Here is a 21,258-nt window from a genome sequence, read left to right on the forward strand (position 1 = left end):
AAAAAAGAGTACAGGAGTGAGCTACTAATAGAGTTCCTTCACTCAAATATCAATCCCATGAAAGCAGTCTCAGAGACCCTAATCTATTCAATTTAGAAAAGACAAGAAGAAGAGGAGATTTCAAAGACCAGCAGACTTCATCTAAGTACTTATATAAGGCTACATTTGTCTGATTTCACTCAAAATAATGGTTACAAACTTGTAGGCAAATGTTTTACTTCAAATGAGGCAAGGTACTTTTTCTTACACAAGATTGTAACATATGGACTGATTTACCAACAAATATAGTTGTATAAATCATATTCAAAATAATACGTGTTGAATACTGACATTGTTTGTGCCCCTGTAGATATCAAGTTCAAAAGTACTCTGTTTAATAATCACACAAATTCAATAAAAGGGATAAGGGTCTGATGCAAATACAATGACCAATTCAAATTCAAATGTTATCATTCTTACTCATGACTAATTTGACCATAATGCGCACAATTCTTTAAAATGAATTCAGACAAATTCAGTAATTACCTATTTTTGTTGGCATCAAAATATTGGAAAACATTTCATAGCAATGGGGAAAAATAGCCAGATCTTGTGATATGGTGATGTCTTAAATCAGGCCAGTATAAGATCCTTGTTGTACAGTACTATGGCTTTAGTATTCAGCAGTGTTAAGTGTATTACATTATGGATTAAGTCAACCAAAATATAATTATCTGTTTAGTACAATATAAGCATATCAAGGTGAATGCATATAAATCTGTAAAGCTATGTTAAGAAAATAATATTCATAAATGAAGTGATTGCAGCGTTTAATAGCATAGAAATAAGAATTAAGAAATTTGAGACTTATGAGTGCAGTGATATTTGGGTTTGGTCTAGGCTTGGTCTGGTCTTCCTTAAAATGAAAGTCATCACTACAGTCTACATAAGAGTGAGTCATATACTAATGTAATTCATATTTTTTCATGAACTCTGTTATTACTTAATGATGTTTGTGATGACCATGAACCTTTCAGAGTTAGTGATAATAGATTATGAGAACATCCTTAGTTCTGAAATACATTTGCAATATTCAGTAATTCTGAAATTTCGGTATTTCATTTATGGTAGAGTCCCTGAAGACAGCAAATAACTGAGACTGTCCTGTAAAAACTTCAAACAGCAGCAGATCACTATGTCCAAAGGCCATTTGTGATTGTGGAAGAGATCAGAAACTCATGGATTAGTGTGGTAAGAATAGAAAAACATACTGATGCTTTAAACTGAAAAGCCTTTAAACTTTCCATGAAACTAAGGAGGCACAAATGATGTCATTTGTGAATCTGAAGCAAATTATTTATTGTCAGCTTTTAAATGTAACCATGATACTACTTTCAAATGATATCAATAATGATATTAATGATAAGAATGAGTTGAGATTGTTGGGTGGATCATTTCAGTTGTAGATTTAATATGAAGTGGGTTTTGTGTCTGTGTATGTAATGAAGGAGAATGAATCATCATCTCATCACTCATTGATGATTACATCAAGATCAGTGGGCTGGGATCCAATTGGGCCAAAATGCATGGCACTCCAGCAGATATGGCCATAATAGCATATAGAACACCAATACACAGAAACCACAGAAAGGTATCCAAACTAGTGCCATAAAATATGGAGAAGTTAACCTAACATCAAATATAAAAAAGATAAAAATAACTATGAAACATCTGATTAGTAACAATGTCAAAAACAAAGGCCAGCACCAATTTGTACCTTGTTCAAGTACACAAATGTACTTAGTACACTACAACAATATCAAAAGACTCTGTTACCAGGTAGAAAATTGGGACATTTTCCAGCTTCTGCTAAAGCATTTGACAAAAGTAAGTGCATAATACTATTAAAGAATGTGGTGAGATGAAGTAAATTATGAAATTGGATTAAAAAAGGGAAACCATGTCTGATGAGGAAGAGATTCTATCTAGTGTACCACAAAGAACAGTATTAGAATGATTATTTGTATTTATGATTTTAGATACAGACAAGAATGTTAAGGAAGTTATCAACATATATTTTGCAAAAGATATCAAAGTGATGAAAATATCCTAATCAAAAGGGGAAAACAGCAAAAAGGCATGGATATGATTTACAAATTGGCAGAAGAGAACCTAATGGATTTCATAAAAAGAAATCCAAGCAAATAAGTCGTGGAACAATTAACAATATATCAGCATCCTTCTACAAAAGCCCTACTGGGGGAAAAATGCAAATTGAAGAAAATACCAAAGATCTAGGAGTTACTACAGCATAGAAATGTGAATTCAGAGAGCACACTGCTAAGACATTACTTTTACTCCAATAATGAGTAGTATCGTGGTGAGAACTTTCAAACAAGAGACAGAGAAATAACGAAATCATTTAATGCATAGACTGCAAAGACAGCAAAATTTAATGCTGCTTAGTTTCAATAGCCTCCAGTCAAACAAATGGCAACAAACAGAAAGACTACAGAAAGGATTGATTTACCTACTTTTACATTACAAAGGTCCCTTACCTACAACAGTTTTGAGTATGTACACTTAGAATTATGTATATTATTTTACCAACCAATGCATGAAGTTTTGAGTGTCCACGATTTTCTACAGCAACATGAAAATTTTATCCACATGGTCTCGGGCTGCTTATGGCCCAGCATGGTGATCACCATTTCCATGGAGAGGCATGATGAGTGTCATAACCAAGCAGGGTTGCTAGGGCAAGCGTTGAAATGGCCTTTTGTGAAGTAGCTGGCTGGCTGCTTTGAGGGAATACGGAGATGTGCATCAAGTGGTGACATTCTGTCATTGTATTATTACTTTACAGTTTTGAATTTCTTTGTACTTTTATAAAATAATCTTGTTGTTTTTAAGTATAACATGCTTATATTATACCCAGAAGTGTTTATTATAAGACTAATGTTATGAACCTCAATAATCACTCCCCCGAACCCCAATTTGTCATAATCCCTGCACCTTGCCAACCACGGATTAGCCAACCAAATGGTCTTCTAAGAATGTAACCCCAGTGGGTGGCAAGAGACTTATGTAAATAACTGAGTTTTTCCCTGTTATGAATCATCTTCATTTCAGTCGGCTTCTTTCATATCGTTCAATAAATTCTAATCTTCAGAGTCATCCTATTCTCTATACACTAGCACTGTGGAGCAAACTCGCTTATTATAAAGTTTATGGCGATATGGAGCTAAACTTTAACTTAAAGATGATCCAATTGCACTCTGTTTGTCTTATCATATTCTCCACACAGTACATTAGCATTTCAATACAAAAAGGATATCTAAAAAGTGATCTTGCCAAACTAGAGTTTTAGCCGGCCACACCCCTACATCTAAAACACCTTTCTAATAACATGAGAGTTTTCTTTCCTGTAAGAAGGCTTCCCCTAAACTTATCCATTATCCTTAATTGATAATATAAGCCAAAAAATCGGGGGAAAAAAAACAACAAAACTGTATATGGATTACTAAAGCAAGAAGTTAAACGGTCCCAGCCATGTTAGTATGGGGCTCAGAAACTCACCCAGTCTAAGAAATATGTGGCAATTCCTCCTATGATAAATGCAATATCTATCCTCCGATATACATAGTTATTTGGAGGAAAATCAACTTCATCGACACTGTTAGATAAATTATCGGTTTCATTAGGTGCTTGTTCCATTATTTCCATTGTTTGTAAACATTGAAAAGCTGTCACGATCCTCTTACAGAGGTATACAAAATATATATAATCATTTCCTCTTAGCTTTAAAAAATATTTCTTTTGCAGTTAAAGAAATAAGTTTACAATTACTTTAGAATTATTTATACATGAAGTAATAGCAGATAGAACTGGATGTTGAGAAGCTAATCGCAAATATTCTCCATGGCAACGAAAGTAAACATAGGAGCATGAACTTCCTGGTCATATTATGTGTGCAAACGCTATAAAAGATTTTTTTAGTCATATCTTTTATTTCAATAAAAATGGAAACACTATATATATATATATGAAAAGGCTGAATTTGCAATTAATTGATTTTGACTTCCATACGAGGCTTTACACACTGTAAATTGAGAAATTAGGATGAACACGGAATTGGACAAAAAACGCGAAGATATTAAGAAAAGGAGAAAAGAACTGTAAGTACGCAATTCAAGTGAATATCAAATCTACCATTTGTAATTCCTAATCGGAAATAGGGGATAATATATATGTTTATCTAGATGTATTCAGATTATATAAACACACACACACACACACACACACACTTATATATATATATATATATATATATATATATATATATATATATATATATATATATATATATATATATATATATTTAATTATTTATTTATTTTGCTTTGTCGTTGTCTCCCGCGTTAGCGAGGTAGCGCAAGGAAACAGACGAAAGAATGGCCCAACCCACCTACATACACATGTATATACATACACGTTCAACACACGCAAGTATACATGCCTATGCATCTCAATGTATACATATATATACACACAGACGTATACATATATACACATGTACATAATTCATACTGTCTGCCTTTATTTGTTCCCATCGCCACCTCGCCACACATGGAATAACAACCCCCTCCTCCCTCATGTGTGCGAGGTAGTGCTAGGAAAAGACAACAAAGGCCCCATTCGTTCACACTCAGTCTCTAGCTGTCATGTAATAATGCACCGAAACCACAGCTCCCTTTCCACATCCAGGCCCCACAAAACTTTCTATGGTTTACCCTAGACGCTTCACATGCCCTGCTTCAATCCATTGACAGCACGTCGACCCCGGTATGCCACATCGTTCCAATTCACTCTATTCCTTGCACGCCTTTCACCCTCCTTCATGTTCAGGCCCCGATCACTCAAAATCTTTTTCACTCCATCCTTCCACCTAAAATTTGGTCTCTCGCTACTCCTCGTTCCCTCCCCCTTTGACATATATATCCTCTTTGTCAATCTTTTCTCACTCATTCTCTCCATGTGACCAAACCATTTCAAAACACCCGCTTCTGCTCTCTCAACCACACTTTTTATTACGACACATCTCTCTTACCCTTTCATTACCTACTCGATCAAACCACCTCACCACATATTGTCCTCAAACATCTCATTTCCAGCACATCCACCCTCCTCCGCACAACTCTATTTATAGCCCACGCCTCGCAACCATACAACATTGTTGGAACCACTATTCCTTCAAACATACCCATTTTTGCTTTCCAAGATCACGTTCTCGCCTTCCACATATTTTTCAACGCTTCCAGAACTTTCGCCCCCTCTCCACCCTATGACTCACTTCCGCTTCCATGGTTCCATCCGCTGCCAAATCCACTCCCAGATATCTAAAACACTTCACTTCCTTCAGTTTTTCTCCATTCAAACTTACCTCCTAATTGACTTGTCCCTCAAACCTTCTGCACCTAATAACCTTGCTCTTATTCACATTTACTCTCAACTTTCTTCTTTCACACACTTTAGAAAACTCAGTCACCAGCTTACACAGTTTCTTACCCGAATCAGCCACCAGCGCTGTATCATAAGCGAACAACAATGACACTTCCCAAGCTCTCTCATCCACAACAGACTGCATATTTGCCCCTCTCTCCAAAACTCTAGCATTCACCTCCCTAACAACCCCATCCATAAACAAATTAAACAACCATGGAGACATCACGCACCCCTGCCGCAAACCAACATTCACTGAGAACCAATCACCTTTCTTTCTTCCTACTCGTACACATGCCTTGCATTCTCGATAAAAACTTTTCACTGCTTCTAACAACTTGCCTCCCACACCATATGTTCTTAATACCTTCCACAGAACATCTCTATCAACTCTATCATATGCCTTCTCCAGATCCATAAATGCTACATACAAATCCATTTGCTTTTCTAAGTATTTCTCGCATTCATTCTTCAAAGCAAACACCTGATCCACACATCCTCTACCACTTCTGAAACTACACTGCTCTCCCCAGTCTGATGCTCTGTACATGCCTTTACCCTATCAATCAAGACCTTCCCATACAATTTCCCCGGAATACTCAACAAACTTATACCTCTGTAATTTGAGCACTCACTCTTTTCCTCTTTGCCTTTGTACAATGGCACTATGCAATCATTCCGCCAGTCCTCAGGTACCTCACCATCAGCCATACATACATTAAATAACCTTGCCAACCAGTCAACAATACAGTCACCCCCCTTTTTTGATAAATTCCACTGCAATACCATCCAAACCCGCTGCCTTGCCGGCTTTCATCTTCTGCAAAGCTTTTACTACCTCATCTCTGTTTACCAAATCATTCTCCCTAACCCTCTCACTTTGCACACCACCTCGACCAAAACGCCCTATATCTGCCACTCTATCATCAAACGCATTCAACAAACCTTCAAATTACTCACTCCATCTCCTCACATCACCACTACTTATCACCTCATTAGCCCCCTTCACTGATGTTCCCATTTGTTCCCTTGTCTTACGCACTTTATTTACCTCCTTCCAAAACATCTTTTTATTCTCCCTAAAATTTAATGATACCCTCTCACCCCAACTCTCCTTTGCCCTCACATCACCACTAATTGTTATCACCTCATTAGCCCCCTTCACTGATGTTCCCATTTGTTCCCTTGTCTTACGCACTTTATTTACCTCCGTCCAAAACATCTTTTTATTCTCCCTAAAATTTAATGATACCCTCTTACCCCAACTCTCCTTTGCCCTCTTTTTCGTTAATGAGTTCGCCCTGATTATGGTAGTCACTTGTCTGTGTTAATCACATTTCGTGAACATATTGTATATAGTATTCTACTATTGGCAGGGCAGAGCGGCGCAAAACTCTGCAGAAACAGAGGCAAGAGGTTGGAAGTGAGTACTGCATAGGGAACTTAGCGGCGTCGTCTGCGCGTAACGCTCGTCTGATTCAGGTGCGTCTCCCGATAGCCTTCCTTCATACAGGTGCAACGTCAAAGCTTGCCATACTATTCTTATGTCGGTTGCCACAACAAAATTTTGTAACCTCTGAAACAGGAATCACATTGCAAAATGTTGTAAATTCTGAAAGAGGAAGGGAAGCATGAAATATGATTTCCAAGCAATTATGCGATGTTGATGTTTATTCGTTATTCTCTCCTCAAATAACAACTGTCACTGTTATATGTTAACCTTTCGTTACAGGAAGTGCAACGAGAAATGGCTAGGCTACGGACTCTCCAATCATCTCCCCTCACTTCCCGCATTCAAATGTTGAGGGACGACTACCTGGCTTCATGAATTTCCACTCAGATTGGCTGCATTCTTGCAGTATGTATTTAGAATTTGTTTCATTTGCCAGGTTGAGTATGAAAATAAGGTTACAGGGAAGGGATACATGCTTTAGATTTGCAGACCTAGCAAGAAAGAGGAGTGGGAGAGTGAAAATTCGAAGTGAGCCAGCTATTGTTTGCTGATGATACAGCACTGGTGGCAGATTCGGATGAGAAACTGCAGAAGTTGATGAAAGAGTTTGGAAGACGATGTGAAAAGAGGAATGGCTTTTGAGACCTGGCTGTAGATAGAGAGCTGTAGTTTCGGTGCATTACATATGACAGCTAGAGAATGGGTTTGAGCAAATGAAGCCTGGTCTTGATGTGGACTTTGTCCATAAGGAACCTCCAACGTGGAAAATAAAATACCAGGATCTTGACCCATGTAAGACACATAATCCTAATGAAATTTCTTCATAAGTGCTGAAGATTTATATAGTTGTACTTGACAGACTATTAGTAATTTTCAAGATGTCATAGGAGAGATGAAAATATGATACAATGGGAGAGGAAGAGGGGCAGATTACGGATGGGGTCTGTAACGAACAGGTAGAGATAATCCTAAAGCACTTTTACGCTGTTTTAGGTTAGTTTTTAGAGGAATTTGGATATGAACGACCGTAGAGAAATACACAGACACGTACATATATACACATGAACATATTCATACTTGCTGCCTTCATCCATTCTCGCTGCTACCCCGCCACACAGGGAATAGCTCCCCCCCCCCCCTTTCGGCAAGGTAGTGACAAGACAAAAAGGCCACATTCGTTCACACTCAGTCTCTATCTTTCATGTGTAATGCACCGAAACCAAAGCTCCCTTTCCACATCCAGGCCCCACACACCTTTCCATGGTTTACCCCAGACGTTTCACATGCCCTGGTTCAGTCCATTGGCAGCACGTCGACCCCGGTATACCACATCGTTCCAATTCACTCTATTCCTTGCACGCCTTTCACCCTCCTTCATGTTCAGGCCCCGATCGTTCAAAATCTTTTTCACTCCATCCTTCCACCTCCAATTTTGTCTCCCACTTCTTGTTCCCTCCACCTCTGACACATATATCCTCTTTGTCAATCTTTCCTCACTCAATCTCTGCATGTGACCAAACCATTTCAAAACACCCTCTTCTGCTCTCTCAACCACACTCTTTTTATCACCACACATCTCTCTTACCCTTACATTACTTACTCGATAAACCATCTCATACCACATATTGTCTTCAAACATTTCATTTCCAACACATCCACCTTCCTCCATAAACCCTATCTATAGTCCATGCCTCGCAACCATATAACATTGTTGGAAACACTATTCCTTCAAACATACCCATTTTTGCTCTTCGAGATAATGTTCTCGACTTCCACACATTCTTTTACGCTCCTAGAACCTTCGCCCCTCTTCCCTCCTCCACCCTGTGACTCACTTCCGCCTCCATGGTACCATCCGCTGCTAAGTCCTTTCCGGGATATCTAAAACACTTCACTTCCTCAAGTTATATATATATATATATATATATATATATATATATATATATATATATATATATATATATATATATATATATATATATATATACACCAATCTTTCTGCAGGCACATAGGCCTTGCTGTGTCTCAGATCATAACTCGAGCTGAGGTACTAGCTATCAGTTGTCACAACTGTGATGCTTTACTCCATCCAAAGTTAGAACTCCTTTATCCCTAAGCAGAGGAAAGATGAACACGTAGGTGAAATGCGCGCTGTCAGTCCGCGCAGGGGATCGAATCGAGGCTTATGAATTAGTTGTCAGCAAAGCTAACCACAGACTTCAGGCATTGCTCTCTCTCTCTCTCTCTCTCTCTCTCTCTCTCTCTCTCTCTCTCTCTCTCTCTCTCTCTCTCTCTCTCTCTCTCTCTCTCTCTCTCTCTTTTTCTTTTTCCAAAAGAAGGAACAGAGAATTGGGCCAGGTGAGGGCATTCCCTCAAAGGCCCAGTCCTCTGTTCTTAATGCTACCTCGCTAACGCGGGAAATGGCGAATAGTTTAAAAAAAAAAAAAAAAAAAATATATATATATATATATATATATATATATATATATATATAAATATATATATATATATATGTGTGTATATATATATATATATATATATATATATATATATATATATATATATATATATATATATATATATATATATACACACACATATATATATATATATATATACAGGCAAAGGGGATAAGAGTGAGTGTTCAAATTACAGAGGTATAAGTTTGTTGAGTATTCCTGGTAAATTATATGGGAGGGTATTGATTGAGAGGGTGAAGGCATGTACAGAGCATCAGATTGGGGAAGAGCAGTGTGGTTTCAGAAGTGGTAGAGGATGTGTGGATCAGGTGTTTGCTTTGAAGAATGTATGTGAGAAATACTTAGAAAAGCAAAGGGATTTGTATGTAGCATTTATGGATCTGGAGAAGGCATATGATAGAGTTGATAGAGATGCTCTGTGGAAGGTATTAAGAATATATGGTGTGGGAGGAAAGTTGTTAGAAGCAGTGAAAAGTTTTTATCGAGGATGTAAGGCATGTGTACGTGTAGGAAGAGAGGAAAGTGATTGGTTCTCAGTGAATGTAGGTTTGCGGCAGGGGTGTGTGATGTCTCCATGGTTGTTTAATTTGTTTATGGATGGGGTTGTTAGGGAGGTAAATGCAAGAGTTTTGGAAAGAGGGGCAAGTATGAAGTCTGTTGGGGATGAGAGAGCTTGGGAAGTGAGTCAGTTGTTGTTCGCTGATGATACAGCGCTGGTGGCTGATTCATGTGAGAAACTGCAGAAGCTGGTGACTGAGTTTGGTAAAGTGTGTGGAAGAAGAAAGTTAAGAGTAAATGTGAAGAAGAGCAAGGTTATTAGGTACAGTAGGGTTGAAGGTCAAGTCAGTTGGGAGGTGAGTTTGAATGGAGAAAAACTGGAGGAAGTGAAGTGTTTTAGATATCTAGGAGTGGATCTGGCAGCGGAGGGAACCATGGAAGCGGAAGTGAATCATAGGGTGGGGGAGGGGGCGAAAATTCTGGGGGCCTTGAAGAATGTGTGGAAGTCGAGAACATTATCTCGGAAAGCGAAAATGGGTATGTTTGAAGGAATAGTGGTTCCAACAATGTTGTATGGTTGCGAGGCGTGGGCTATGGATAGAGTTGTGCGCAGGAGGATGGATGTGCTGGAAATGAGATGTTTGAGGACAATGTGTGGTGTGAGGTGGTTTGATCGAGTGAGTAACGTAAGGGTAAGAGAGATGTGTGGAAATAAAAAGAGCGTGGTTGAGAGAGCAGAAGAGGGTGTTTTGAAGTGGTTTGGGCACATGGAGAGGATGAGTGAGGAAAGATTGACCAAGAGGGTATATGTGTCGGAGGTGGAGGGAGCAAGGAGAAGAGGGAGACCAAATTGGAGGTGGAAAGATGGAGTGAAAAAGATTTTGTGTGATCGGGGCCTGAACATGCAGGAGGGTGAAAGGAGGGCAAGGAATAGAGTGAATTGGAGCGATGTGGTATACCGGGGTTGACGTGCTGTCAGTGGATTGAATCAAGGCATGTGAAGCGTCTGGGGTAAACCATGGAAAGCTGTGTAGGTATGTATATTTGCGTGTGTGGACGTATGTATATACATGTGTATGGGGGGGGGGGTTGGACCATTTCTTTCGTCTGTTTCCTTGCGCTACCTCGCAAACGCGGGAGACAGCGACAAAGTATAAATATATATATATATATATATATATATATATATATATATATATATATATATATATATATATATATATATATATATGGAAAGTTGTGTAGGGCCTGGATGTGTAAAGGGAGCTGTGGTTTCGGTACATTACACGTGACGAGTAGAGACTCAGTGTGAACGAATGTGGCCTTTAGTCTTTTCTCAGGGCTACCTCTCGGGGAGGGGAGGGATGCTATTTCATGTGTGGCGGGGTGGCGACGGAATGAATTAAGGCAGCAAGTATGAATATGTACATGTGTATATATGTATATTTCTGTGTATGTATATGTATGTATATTTGCGTGTGTGGACGTGTATGTATATACTTGTGTATGTGGGTGGGTTGGGCCATTCTTTCGTCGTTTCCTCGCGCTATCTCTAACGCGGGAGACAGCAACAGTGTAATATATATATATATATATATATATATATATATATATATATATATATATATATATATATATATATATATATATATTCATCAATTCATTTTGCTTTGTCATTGTCTCCCGCGTTAGCGAGGTAGCGCAAGGAAACAGACGAAAGAATGGCCCAACCCGCCCACATACACATGTATACACATACACGTCCACACACGCAAATATACATACCTATACATCTCAATGTACACATATATATACACACACAGACATATACATATATACACATGTACATAATTCATACTGTCTGCCTTTATTTGTTCCCATCGCCACCTCGCCACACATGGAATAACAACCCCTTCCCCCCTCATGTGTGCGAGGTAGCGCTAGGAAATGACACCAAAGGCCCCATTCGTCCACACTCAGTCTCTAGCTGTCATGTAATAATGCACCGAAACCACAGCTCCCTTTCCACATCCAGGCCCCACACAACTTTCCATGGTTTACCCCAGACGCTTCACATGCCCTGGTTCAGTCCATTGACAGCACGTCGACCCCGGTATACCACATCGTTCCAATTCACTCTATTCCTTGCACGCCTTTCACCCTCCTGCATCTTCAGGCCCCGATCACTGAAAATCTTTTTCACTCCATCTTTCCACTTCCAATTTGGTCTCCCACTTCTCCTCGTTCCCTCCACCTCTGACACATATATCCTCTTGGTCAATCTTTCCTCACTCATTCTCTCCATGTGACCAAACCATTTCAAAACACCCTCTTCTGCTGTCTCAACCACACTCTTTTTATTTCCACACATCTCTCTTACCCTTACATTACCTACTCGATCAAATCGCCTCACACCACATATTGTCCTCAAACATCTCATTTCCAGCACATCCACCCTCCTGCGCACAACTCTATCCATAGCCCACGCCTCGCAACCATACAACATTGTTGGAACCACTATTCCTTCAAACATACCCATTTTTGCTTTCCGAGATAATGTTCTCGACTTCCAAACATTCTTCAAGGCTCCCAGAATTTTCGCCCCCTCCCCCACCCTATGATTCACTTCTGCTTCCATGGTTCCATCCGCTGCCAGATCCACTCCCAGATATCTAAAACACTTTACTTCCTCCAGTTTTTCTCCATTCAAACTTACCTCCTAATTGACTTGACCCTCAACTCTACTGTACCTAATAACCTTGCTCTTATTCACATTTACTCTTAACTTTCTTCTTTCACACACTTTACCAAACTCCGTCACCAGCTTCTGCAGTTTCTTACATGAATCAGCCACCAGCGCTGTATCATCAGCGAACAACAACTGACTCACTTCCCAAGCTCTCTCATCCCCAACAGACTTCATATTTGCCCCTCTTTCCAAAACTCTTGCATTTACCTCCCTAACAACCCCATCTATAAACAAATTAAACAACCATGGAGACATCACACACCCCTGCCGCAAACCTACATTCACTGAGAACTAATCACTTTCCTCTCTTCCTACACGTACACATGCATTACATCCTCGATATATATATATATATATATATATATATATATATATATATATATATATATATATATATATATGTGTGTGTGTATATATATTTTTTTTTTTTTTTTTTTTTTTTATACTTTGTCGCTGTCTCCCGCGTTTGCGAGGTAGCGCAAGGAAACAGACGAAAGAAATGGCCCAACCCCCCCCCCCCCATACACATGTACATACACACGTCCAGACACGCAAATATACATACCTACACAGCTTTCCATGGTTTACCCCAGACGCTTCACATGCCTTGCTTCAATCCACTGACAGCACGTCAACCCCTGTATACCACATGACTCCAATTCACTCTATTTCTTGCCCTCCTTTCACCCTCCTGCATGTTCAGGCCCCGATCACACAAAATCTTTTTCACTCCATCTTTCCACCTCCAATTTGGTCTCCCTCTTCTCCTCGTTCCCTCCACCTCCGACACATATATCCTCTTGGTCAATCTCTCCTCACTCATTCTCTCCATGTGCCCAAACCATTTCAAAACACCCTCTTCTGCTCTCTCGACCACGCTCTTTTTATTTCCACACATCTCTCTTACCCTTACGTTACTTACTCGATCAAACCACCTCACACCACACATTGTCCTCAAACATCTCATTTCCAGCACATCCATCCTCCTGCGCACATCTCTATCCATAGCCCACGCCTCGCAACCATACAGCATTGTTGGAACCACTATTCCCTCAAACATACCCATTTTTGCTTTCCGAGATAATGTTCTCGACTTCCACACATTTTTCAAGGCTCCCAAAATTTTCGCCCCCTCCCCCACCCTATGATCCACTTCCGCTTCCATGGTTCCATCCGCTGACAGATCCACTCCCAGATATCTAAAACACTTCACTTCCTCCAGTTTTTCTCCATTCAAACTCACCTCCCAATTGACTTGACCCTCACCCCTACTGTACCTAATAACCTTGCTCTTATTCACATTTACTCTCAACTTTCTTCTTCCACACACTTTACCAAACTCAGTCACCAGCTTCTGCAGTTTCTCACATGAATCAGCCACCAGCGCTGTATCATCAGCGAACAACAATTGACTCACTTCCCAAGCTCTCTCATCCCCAACAGACTTCATACTTGCCCCTCTTTCCAGGACTCTTGCATTTACCTCCTTTACAACCCCATCCATAAACAAATTAAACAACCATGGAGACATCACACACCCCTGCCGCAAACCTACATTCACTGAGAACCAATCACTTTCCTCTCTTCCTACACGTACACATGCCTTACATCCTCGATAAAAACTTTTCACTGCTTCTAACAACTTGCCTCCCACACCATATATTCTTAATACCTTCCACAGAGCATCTCTATCAACTCTATCATATGCCTTCTCCAGATCCATAAATGCTACATACAAATCCATTTGCTTTTCTAAGTATTTCTCACATACATTCTTCAAAGCAAACACCTGATCCACACATCCTCTACCACTTCTGAAACCGCACTGCTCTTCCCCAATCTGATGCTCTGTACATGCCTTCACCCTCTCAATCAATACCCTCCCATATAATTTACCAGGAATACTCAACAAACTTATACCTCTGTAATTTGAGCACTCACTCTTATCCCCTTTGCCTTTGTACAATGGCACTATGCACGCATTCCGCCAATCCTCAGGCACCTCACCATGAGTCATACATACATTAAATAACCTTACCAACCAGTCAACAATACAGTCACCCCCTTTCTTAATAAATTCCACTGCAATACCATCCAAACCTGCTGCCTTGCCGGCTTTCATCTTCCGCAAAGCTTTTACTACCTCTTCTCTGTTTATCAAATCATTTTCCCTAACCCTCTCACTTTGCACACCACCTCGACCAAAACACCCTATATCTGCCACTCTGTCATCAGACACATTTAACAAACCTTCAAAATACTCATTCCATCTCCTTCTCACATCACCGCTACTTGTTATCACCTCCCCATTTACGCCCTTCACTGAAGTTCCCATTTGCTCCCTTGTCTTACGCACCCTATTTACCTCCTTCCAGAACATCTTTTTATTCTCCCTAAAATTTACTGATAGTCTCTCACCCCAACTCTCATTTGCCCTTTTTTTCACCTCTTGCACCTTTCTCTTGACCTCCTGTCTCTTTCTTTTATACTTCTCCCACTCAATTGCATTTTTTCCCTGCAAAAATCGTCCAAATGCCTCTCTCTTCTCTTTCACTAATACTCTTACTTCTTCATCCCACCACTCACTACCCTTTCTAAACAGCCCACCTCCCACTCTTCTCATGCCACAAGCATCTTTTGCGCAATCCATCACTGATTCCCTAAATACATCCCATTCCTCCCCGACTCCCCTTACTTCCATTGTTCTCACCTTTTTCCATTCTGTACACAGTCTCTCCTGGTACTTCCCCACACAGGTCTCCTTCCCAAGCTCACTTACTCTCACCACCTTCTTCACCCCAACATTCACTCCTCTTTTCTGAAAACCCATACTAATCTTCACCTTAGCCTCCACAAGATAATGATCAGACATCCCTCCAGTTGCACCTCTCAGCACATTAACATCCAAAAGTCTCTCTTTCGCACGCCTGTCAATTAACACGTAATCCAATAACGCTCTCTGGCCATCTCTCCTACTTACATAAGTATACTTATGTATATATATATATATATATATATATATATATATATATATATGTGTGTGTGTGTGTGTGGGAACTTCAGTGAAGGGCGCAAATGGGGAGGTGATAACAAGTAGTGGTGATGTGAGAAGGAGATGGAGTGAGTATTTTGAAGGTTTGTTGAATGTGTTTGATGATAGAGTGGCAGATATAGGGTGTTTTGGTCAAGATGGTGTGCAAAGTGATAGGGTTAGGGAAAAGGATTTGGTAAACAGAGAAGAGGTGGTAAAAGCTTTGCGGAAGATGAAAGCCGGCAAGGCAGCAGGTTTGGATGGTATTGCAGTGGAATTTATTAAAAAAGGGGGTGACTGTATTATTGACTGGTTGGTAAGGTTATTTAATGTATGTATGACTCATGGTGAGGTGCCTGAGGATTGGCGGAATGCGTGCATAGTGCCATTGTACAAAGGCAAAGGGGATAAGAGTGAGTGCTCAAATTTCAGAGGTATAAGTTTGTTGAGTATTCCTGGTAAATTACATGGGAGGGTATTGATTGAGAGGGTGAAGGCATGTACAGAGCATCAGATTGAGGAAGAGCAGTGTGGTTTCAGAAGTGGTAGAGGATGTGTGGATCAGGTGTTTGCTTTGAAGAATGTATGTGAGAAATACTTAGAAAAGCAAATGGATTTGTATGTAGCATTTATGGATCTGGAGAAGGCATATGATAGAGTTGATAGAGATGCTCTGTGGAAGGTATTAAGAATATATGGTGTGGGAGGCAAGTTGTTAGAAGCAGTGAAAAGTTTTTATCGAGGATGTAAGGCATGTGTACGTGAAGGAAGAGAGGAAAGTGATTGGTTCTCAGTGAATGTAGGTTTGCGGCAGGGGTGTGTGATGTCTCCATGGTTGTTTAATTTGTTTATGGATGGGGTTGTTAGGGAGGTGAATGCAAGAGTTTTGGAAAGAGGGGCAAGTATGAAGTCTGTTGTGGATGAGCAAGCTTGGGAAGTGAGTCAGTTGTTGTTCGCTGATGATACAACGCTGGTGGCTGATTCATGTGAGAAACTGCAGAAGCTGGTGACTGAGTTTGGTAAATTGTGTGAAAGAAGAAAGTTAAGGGTAAATGTGAATAAGAGCAAGGTTATTAGGTACAGTAGGGTTGAGGGTCAAGTCAATTGGGAGGTAAGTTTGAATGGAGAAAAACTGGAGGAAGTAAAGTGTTTTAGATATCTGGGAGTGGATCTGGCAGCGGATGGAACCATGGAAGCGGAAGTGGATCATAGGGTGGGGGAGGGGGCGAAAATCCTGGGAGCCTTGAAGAATGTGTGGAAGTCGAGAACATTATCTCGGAAAGCAAAAATGGGTATGTTCGAAGGAATAGTGGTTCCAACAATGTTGTATGGTTGTGAGGAGTGGGCTATGGATAGAGTTGTGCGCAGGAGGGTGGATGTGCTGGAAATGAGATGTTTGAGGACAATGTGTGGTGTGAGGTGGTTTGATCGAGTAAGTAACGTAAGGGTAAGAGAAATGTGTGGAAATAAAAAGAGCGTGGTTGAGAGAGCAGAAGAGGGTGTTTTGAAATGGTTTGGGCACATGGAGAGAATGAGTGAGGAAAGATTGACCAAGAGGATATATGTGTCAGAGGTGGAGGGAACAAGGAGAAGTGGGAGACCAAATTGGAGGTGGAAAGATGGAGTGAAAAAGATTTTGTGTGATCGGGGCCTGAACATGCAGGAGGGTGAAAGGAGGGCAAGGAATAGAGTGAATTGGATCGATGTGGTATACCGGGGTTGACGTGCTGTCGGTGGATAGAATCAGGGCATGTGAAGCGTCTGGGGTAAACCATGGAAAGCTGTGTAGGTATGTATATTTGCGTGTGTGGACGTGTATGTATGGGTATGTGTATGGGGGTGGCTTGAGCCATTTCTTTCGTCTGTTTCCTTGCGCTACCTCGCAAACGCGGGAGACAGCGAAAAAAAAAAGAAATATATATGTATCTTTTTTTCTTTTCTTTTAAACTATTCGCCATTTCCCGCTTTAGCGAGGTAGCGTTAGGAACAGAGGACTGGGCCTTTTTTTGGAATATCCTCACCTGGCCCCCTCTGTTCCCTCTTTTGGAAAATTAAAAAAAAAAACGAGAGGGGAGGATTTCCAGCCCCCCGCTCCCTCCCCTTTTAGTCGCCTACGACACGCAGGGAATACGTGGGAAGTATTGTTAATCCCCTATCCCCAGGGATATATATATATATATTTTTTTTTTTTTTTTCATACTTTGTCGCTGTCTCCCGCGTTTGCGAGGTAGCGCAAGGAAACAGACGAAAGAAATGGCCCAACCCCCCCCCCCATACACATGTACATACGTCCACACACGCAAATATACATACCTACACAGCCTTCCATGGTTTACCCCAGACGCTTCACATGCCTTGATTCAATCCACTGACAGCACGTCAACCCCTGTATGCCACATCGCTCCAATTCACTCTATTCCTTGCCCTCCTTTCACCCTCCTGCATGTTCAGGCCCCGATCACACAAAATCTTTTTCACTCCATCTTTCCACCTCCAATTTTGTCTCCCTCTTCTCCTCGTTCCCTCCACCTCCGACACATATATCCTCTTGGTCAATCTTTCCTCACTCATTCTCTCCATGTGCCCAAACCATTTCAAAACACCCTCTTCTGCTCTCTCAACCACGCTCTTTTTATTTCCACGCATCTCTCTTACCCTTACGTTACTTACTCGATCAAACGACCTCACACCACACATTGTCCTCAAACATCTCATTTCCAGCACATCCATCCTCCTGCGCACATCTCTATCCATAGCCCACGCCTCGCAACCATACAACATTGTTGGAACCACTATTCCTTCAAACATACCCATGATACAGCGCTGGTGGAAGGTATTAAGAATATATGGTGTGGGAGGCAAGTTGTTAGAAGCAGTGAAAAGTTTTTATCGAGGATGTAAGGCATGTGTACGTGTAGGAAGAGAGGAAAGTGATTGGTTCTCAGTGAATGTAGGTTTGCGGCAGGGGTGTGTGATGTCTCCATGGTTGTTTAATTTGTTTATGGATGGGGTTGTTAGGGAGGTAAATGCAAGAGTCCTGGAAAGAGGGGCAAGTATGAAGTCTGTTGGGGATGAGAGAGCTTGGGAAGTGAGTCAGTTGTTGTTCGCTGATGATACAGCGCTGGTGGCTGATTCATGTGAGAAACTGCAGAAGCTGGTGACTGAGTTTGGTAAAGTGTGTGGAAGAAGAAAGTTAAGAGTAAATGTGAATAAGAGCAAGGTTATTAGGTACAGTAGGGTTGAGGGTCAAGTCAATTGGGAGGTGAGTTTGAATGGAGAAAAACTGGAGGAAGTGAAGTGTTTTAGATATCTGGGAGTGGATCTGTCAGCGGATGGAACCATGGAAGCGGAAGTGGATCATAGGGTGGGGGAGGGGGCGAAAATTTGGGAGCCTTGAAAAATGTGTGGAAGTCGAGAACATTATCTCGGAAAGCAAAAATGGGTATGTTTGAAGGAATAGTGGTTCCAACAATGTTGTATGGTTGCGAGGCGTGGGCTATGGATAGAGTTGTGCGCAGGAGGATGGATGTGCTGGAAATGAGATGTTTGAGGACAATGTGTGGTGTGAGGTGGTTTGATCGAGTAAGTAACGTAAGGGTAAGAGAGATGTGTGGAAATAAAAAGAGCGTGGTTGAGAGAGCAGAAGAGGGTGTTTTGAAATGGTTTGGGCACATGGAGAGAATGAGTGAGGAAAGATTGACCAAGAGGATATATGTGTCGGAGGTGGAGGGAACGAGGAGAAGAGGGAGACCAAATTGGAGGTGGAAAGATGGAGTGAAAAAGATTTTGTGTGATCGGGGCCTGAACATGCAGGAGGGTGAAAGGAGGGCAAGGAATAGAGTGAATTGGAGCGATGTGGTATACAGGGGTTGACGTGCTGTCTGTGGATTGAATCAAGGCATGTGAAGCGTCTGGGGTAAACCATGGAAAGCTGTGTAGGTATGTATATTTGCGTGTGTGGACGTGTGTATGTACGTGTGTATGGGGGTTGGGCCATTTCTTTCGTCTGTTTCCTCGCGCTACCTCGCAAACGCGGGAGACAGCGACAAAGTATAAAAAAAAAAAAAAAAAAAAAATATATATATATATATATATATATATATATATAAGAGACGTTAGGTTATTTGACATCTGACCACTCTTATCCTTCTTTTTTTTGTCATTAATTCTTAGTAAATGACAAGTCTGTTATGTAAGTTTGTTTTCCCATGGCTAAACTTTCTACGCCTCTTCTACGCTCGGTGGCACTTACAGTACAAAACTTTACGTTGAAATCATGATTAGATGTCTTGAAAGGGATCAAAGAAGGCAACATCAAAATAATATTGCGTTAATTCGTTATAATTTCAAAGAAATATACCTACAGTTACTAAAGATTTATATAGGAATTTATATGATACGTGACATGAATTTCTTAAAGGTATGTATCGTAGTAGATCTCTCTTTTTTTCAAGATTTATGTGTCGTTTTAAAACGTAGCCTTTGTTGTTCCTGGCTGGTTCTACGAGGCCGCGGAATAAACGCTTGTTTGAATTAGGTTGCATAATAACTCAGGAATTAGTGGTATGCATATATTTTTATCTTATTCTGGATTTCAGTTAATCATTAGATATAAACCTGTCGTAGTGATTGATATTTGTGTAGTGTTATTACTCTAGTGACCTTAACATTACTGTGTGCCAGAAGCTTAACGACTACGTTAAGTGGCAAAAATCACTTGTTTATCTATGTGTTGGGATGATAATTGAGTGATAATGGTGTTTGTTTCTTGTCAAACGAATGAACAGTGCTTGCTGATACCGGACGGGATGCGATTTTTGAATATATCGAGTCAGTAGCCCGAAAAAAAGCAAATTATGTTTTATTGATTTAGTTTCGTCACATCATTAAGTGTGGCATTTAGTAGTATTTACTTTGAAATGGAAGGATTTATAGTAGATGGTACATTTAGACCGGGTAAGTTTGATGAGTATCGTATTTGGTAACAGTATGGCTGTAAACTGGATCAGATTGTAATCTTGTGATAAGTATGAGTTATTTTGCCGATTGATTGATTGGTGGGTCTGAGGTTTTGCTAACTAGTATGTTTTTCTTTTTTGATTTTTTATTATGTCTAGATCTGCAGCATTCTAATGGAGAAGATATTGCAGATATAGAATAGATTTTAATTGCACTAAATTTATCTGGGTCATGGGAGAGCTCATACCGTCACCTCGAATTTTTGGCAAAGTTGTTGGCCAAAACACTTAAACCATTCAACCTCATGCAACCCCAGCTGGAGAGCTTAGTTCATATACCCATCAGCCCTTGCCCAATTTACTGCCAGATGACACAAAGGAATATACTTAATGTTGAAAATAAACTTCAACGTACTTTTCATTTACCAGCACTATCTAGTGGGCAAGATAATCACTGTCCAATGCTTCACTATCTAGTGCTCATGGAGAAATATGTTTGATTATGTAACACAAAATTAATGTTTTTTGTACAACCTCAGATGGCATGTCTGTTTTATCTCTGGTGTAACCGTTTTTGGGAAATGGCTGTTTTTGTTATAGTTGCTCTA

General features: G+C 40.4%; 2 protein-coding genes across 6 annotated transcripts in view; one reads left to right on the forward strand and one right to left on the reverse strand.

Moving 5' to 3' along the window:
* The window catches only part of LOC139751814 (XK-related protein 6-like), a 44,651-nt gene extending 40,834 nt beyond the window's left edge, over positions 1-3,817 (reverse strand). The window contains exon 1 of one of the 2 annotated variants that reach the window (XM_071667403.1): positions 3,559-3,817. In XM_071667403.1, coding sequence (XP_071523504.1) covers positions 3,559-3,705 — 147 coding nt within the window. In that variant the 5' untranslated portion in view covers positions 3,706-3,817. Of the gene's footprint in view, positions 1-2,590; positions 3,133-3,558 lie in introns of those variants that run through there. The other variant, XM_071667404.1, reaches the window with a different exon arrangement.
* LOC139751815 (microcephalin-like) overlaps positions 1-21,258 on the forward strand; it is a 225,100-nt gene that overhangs the window by 66,864 nt on the left and 136,978 nt on the right. The window contains exons 2-3 of one of the 4 annotated variants that reach the window (XM_071667407.1): positions 6,858-6,963; positions 7,214-7,339. The gene's annotated coding sequence lies outside the window, so the exon portion shown is untranslated. Of the gene's footprint in view, positions 1-6,857; positions 6,964-7,213; positions 7,340-20,136; positions 20,256-20,356; positions 20,649-21,258 lie in introns of those variants that run through there. The other 3 variants (XM_071667406.1, XM_071667409.1, XM_071667408.1) reach the window with 3 other exon arrangements.

The sequence above is a fragment of the Panulirus ornatus genome, chromosome 12 (assembly GCF_036320965.1).
Source record: "Panulirus ornatus isolate Po-2019 chromosome 12, ASM3632096v1, whole genome shotgun sequence".
NCBI lineage: Eukaryota > Metazoa > Arthropoda > Malacostraca > Decapoda > Palinuridae > Panulirus > Panulirus ornatus.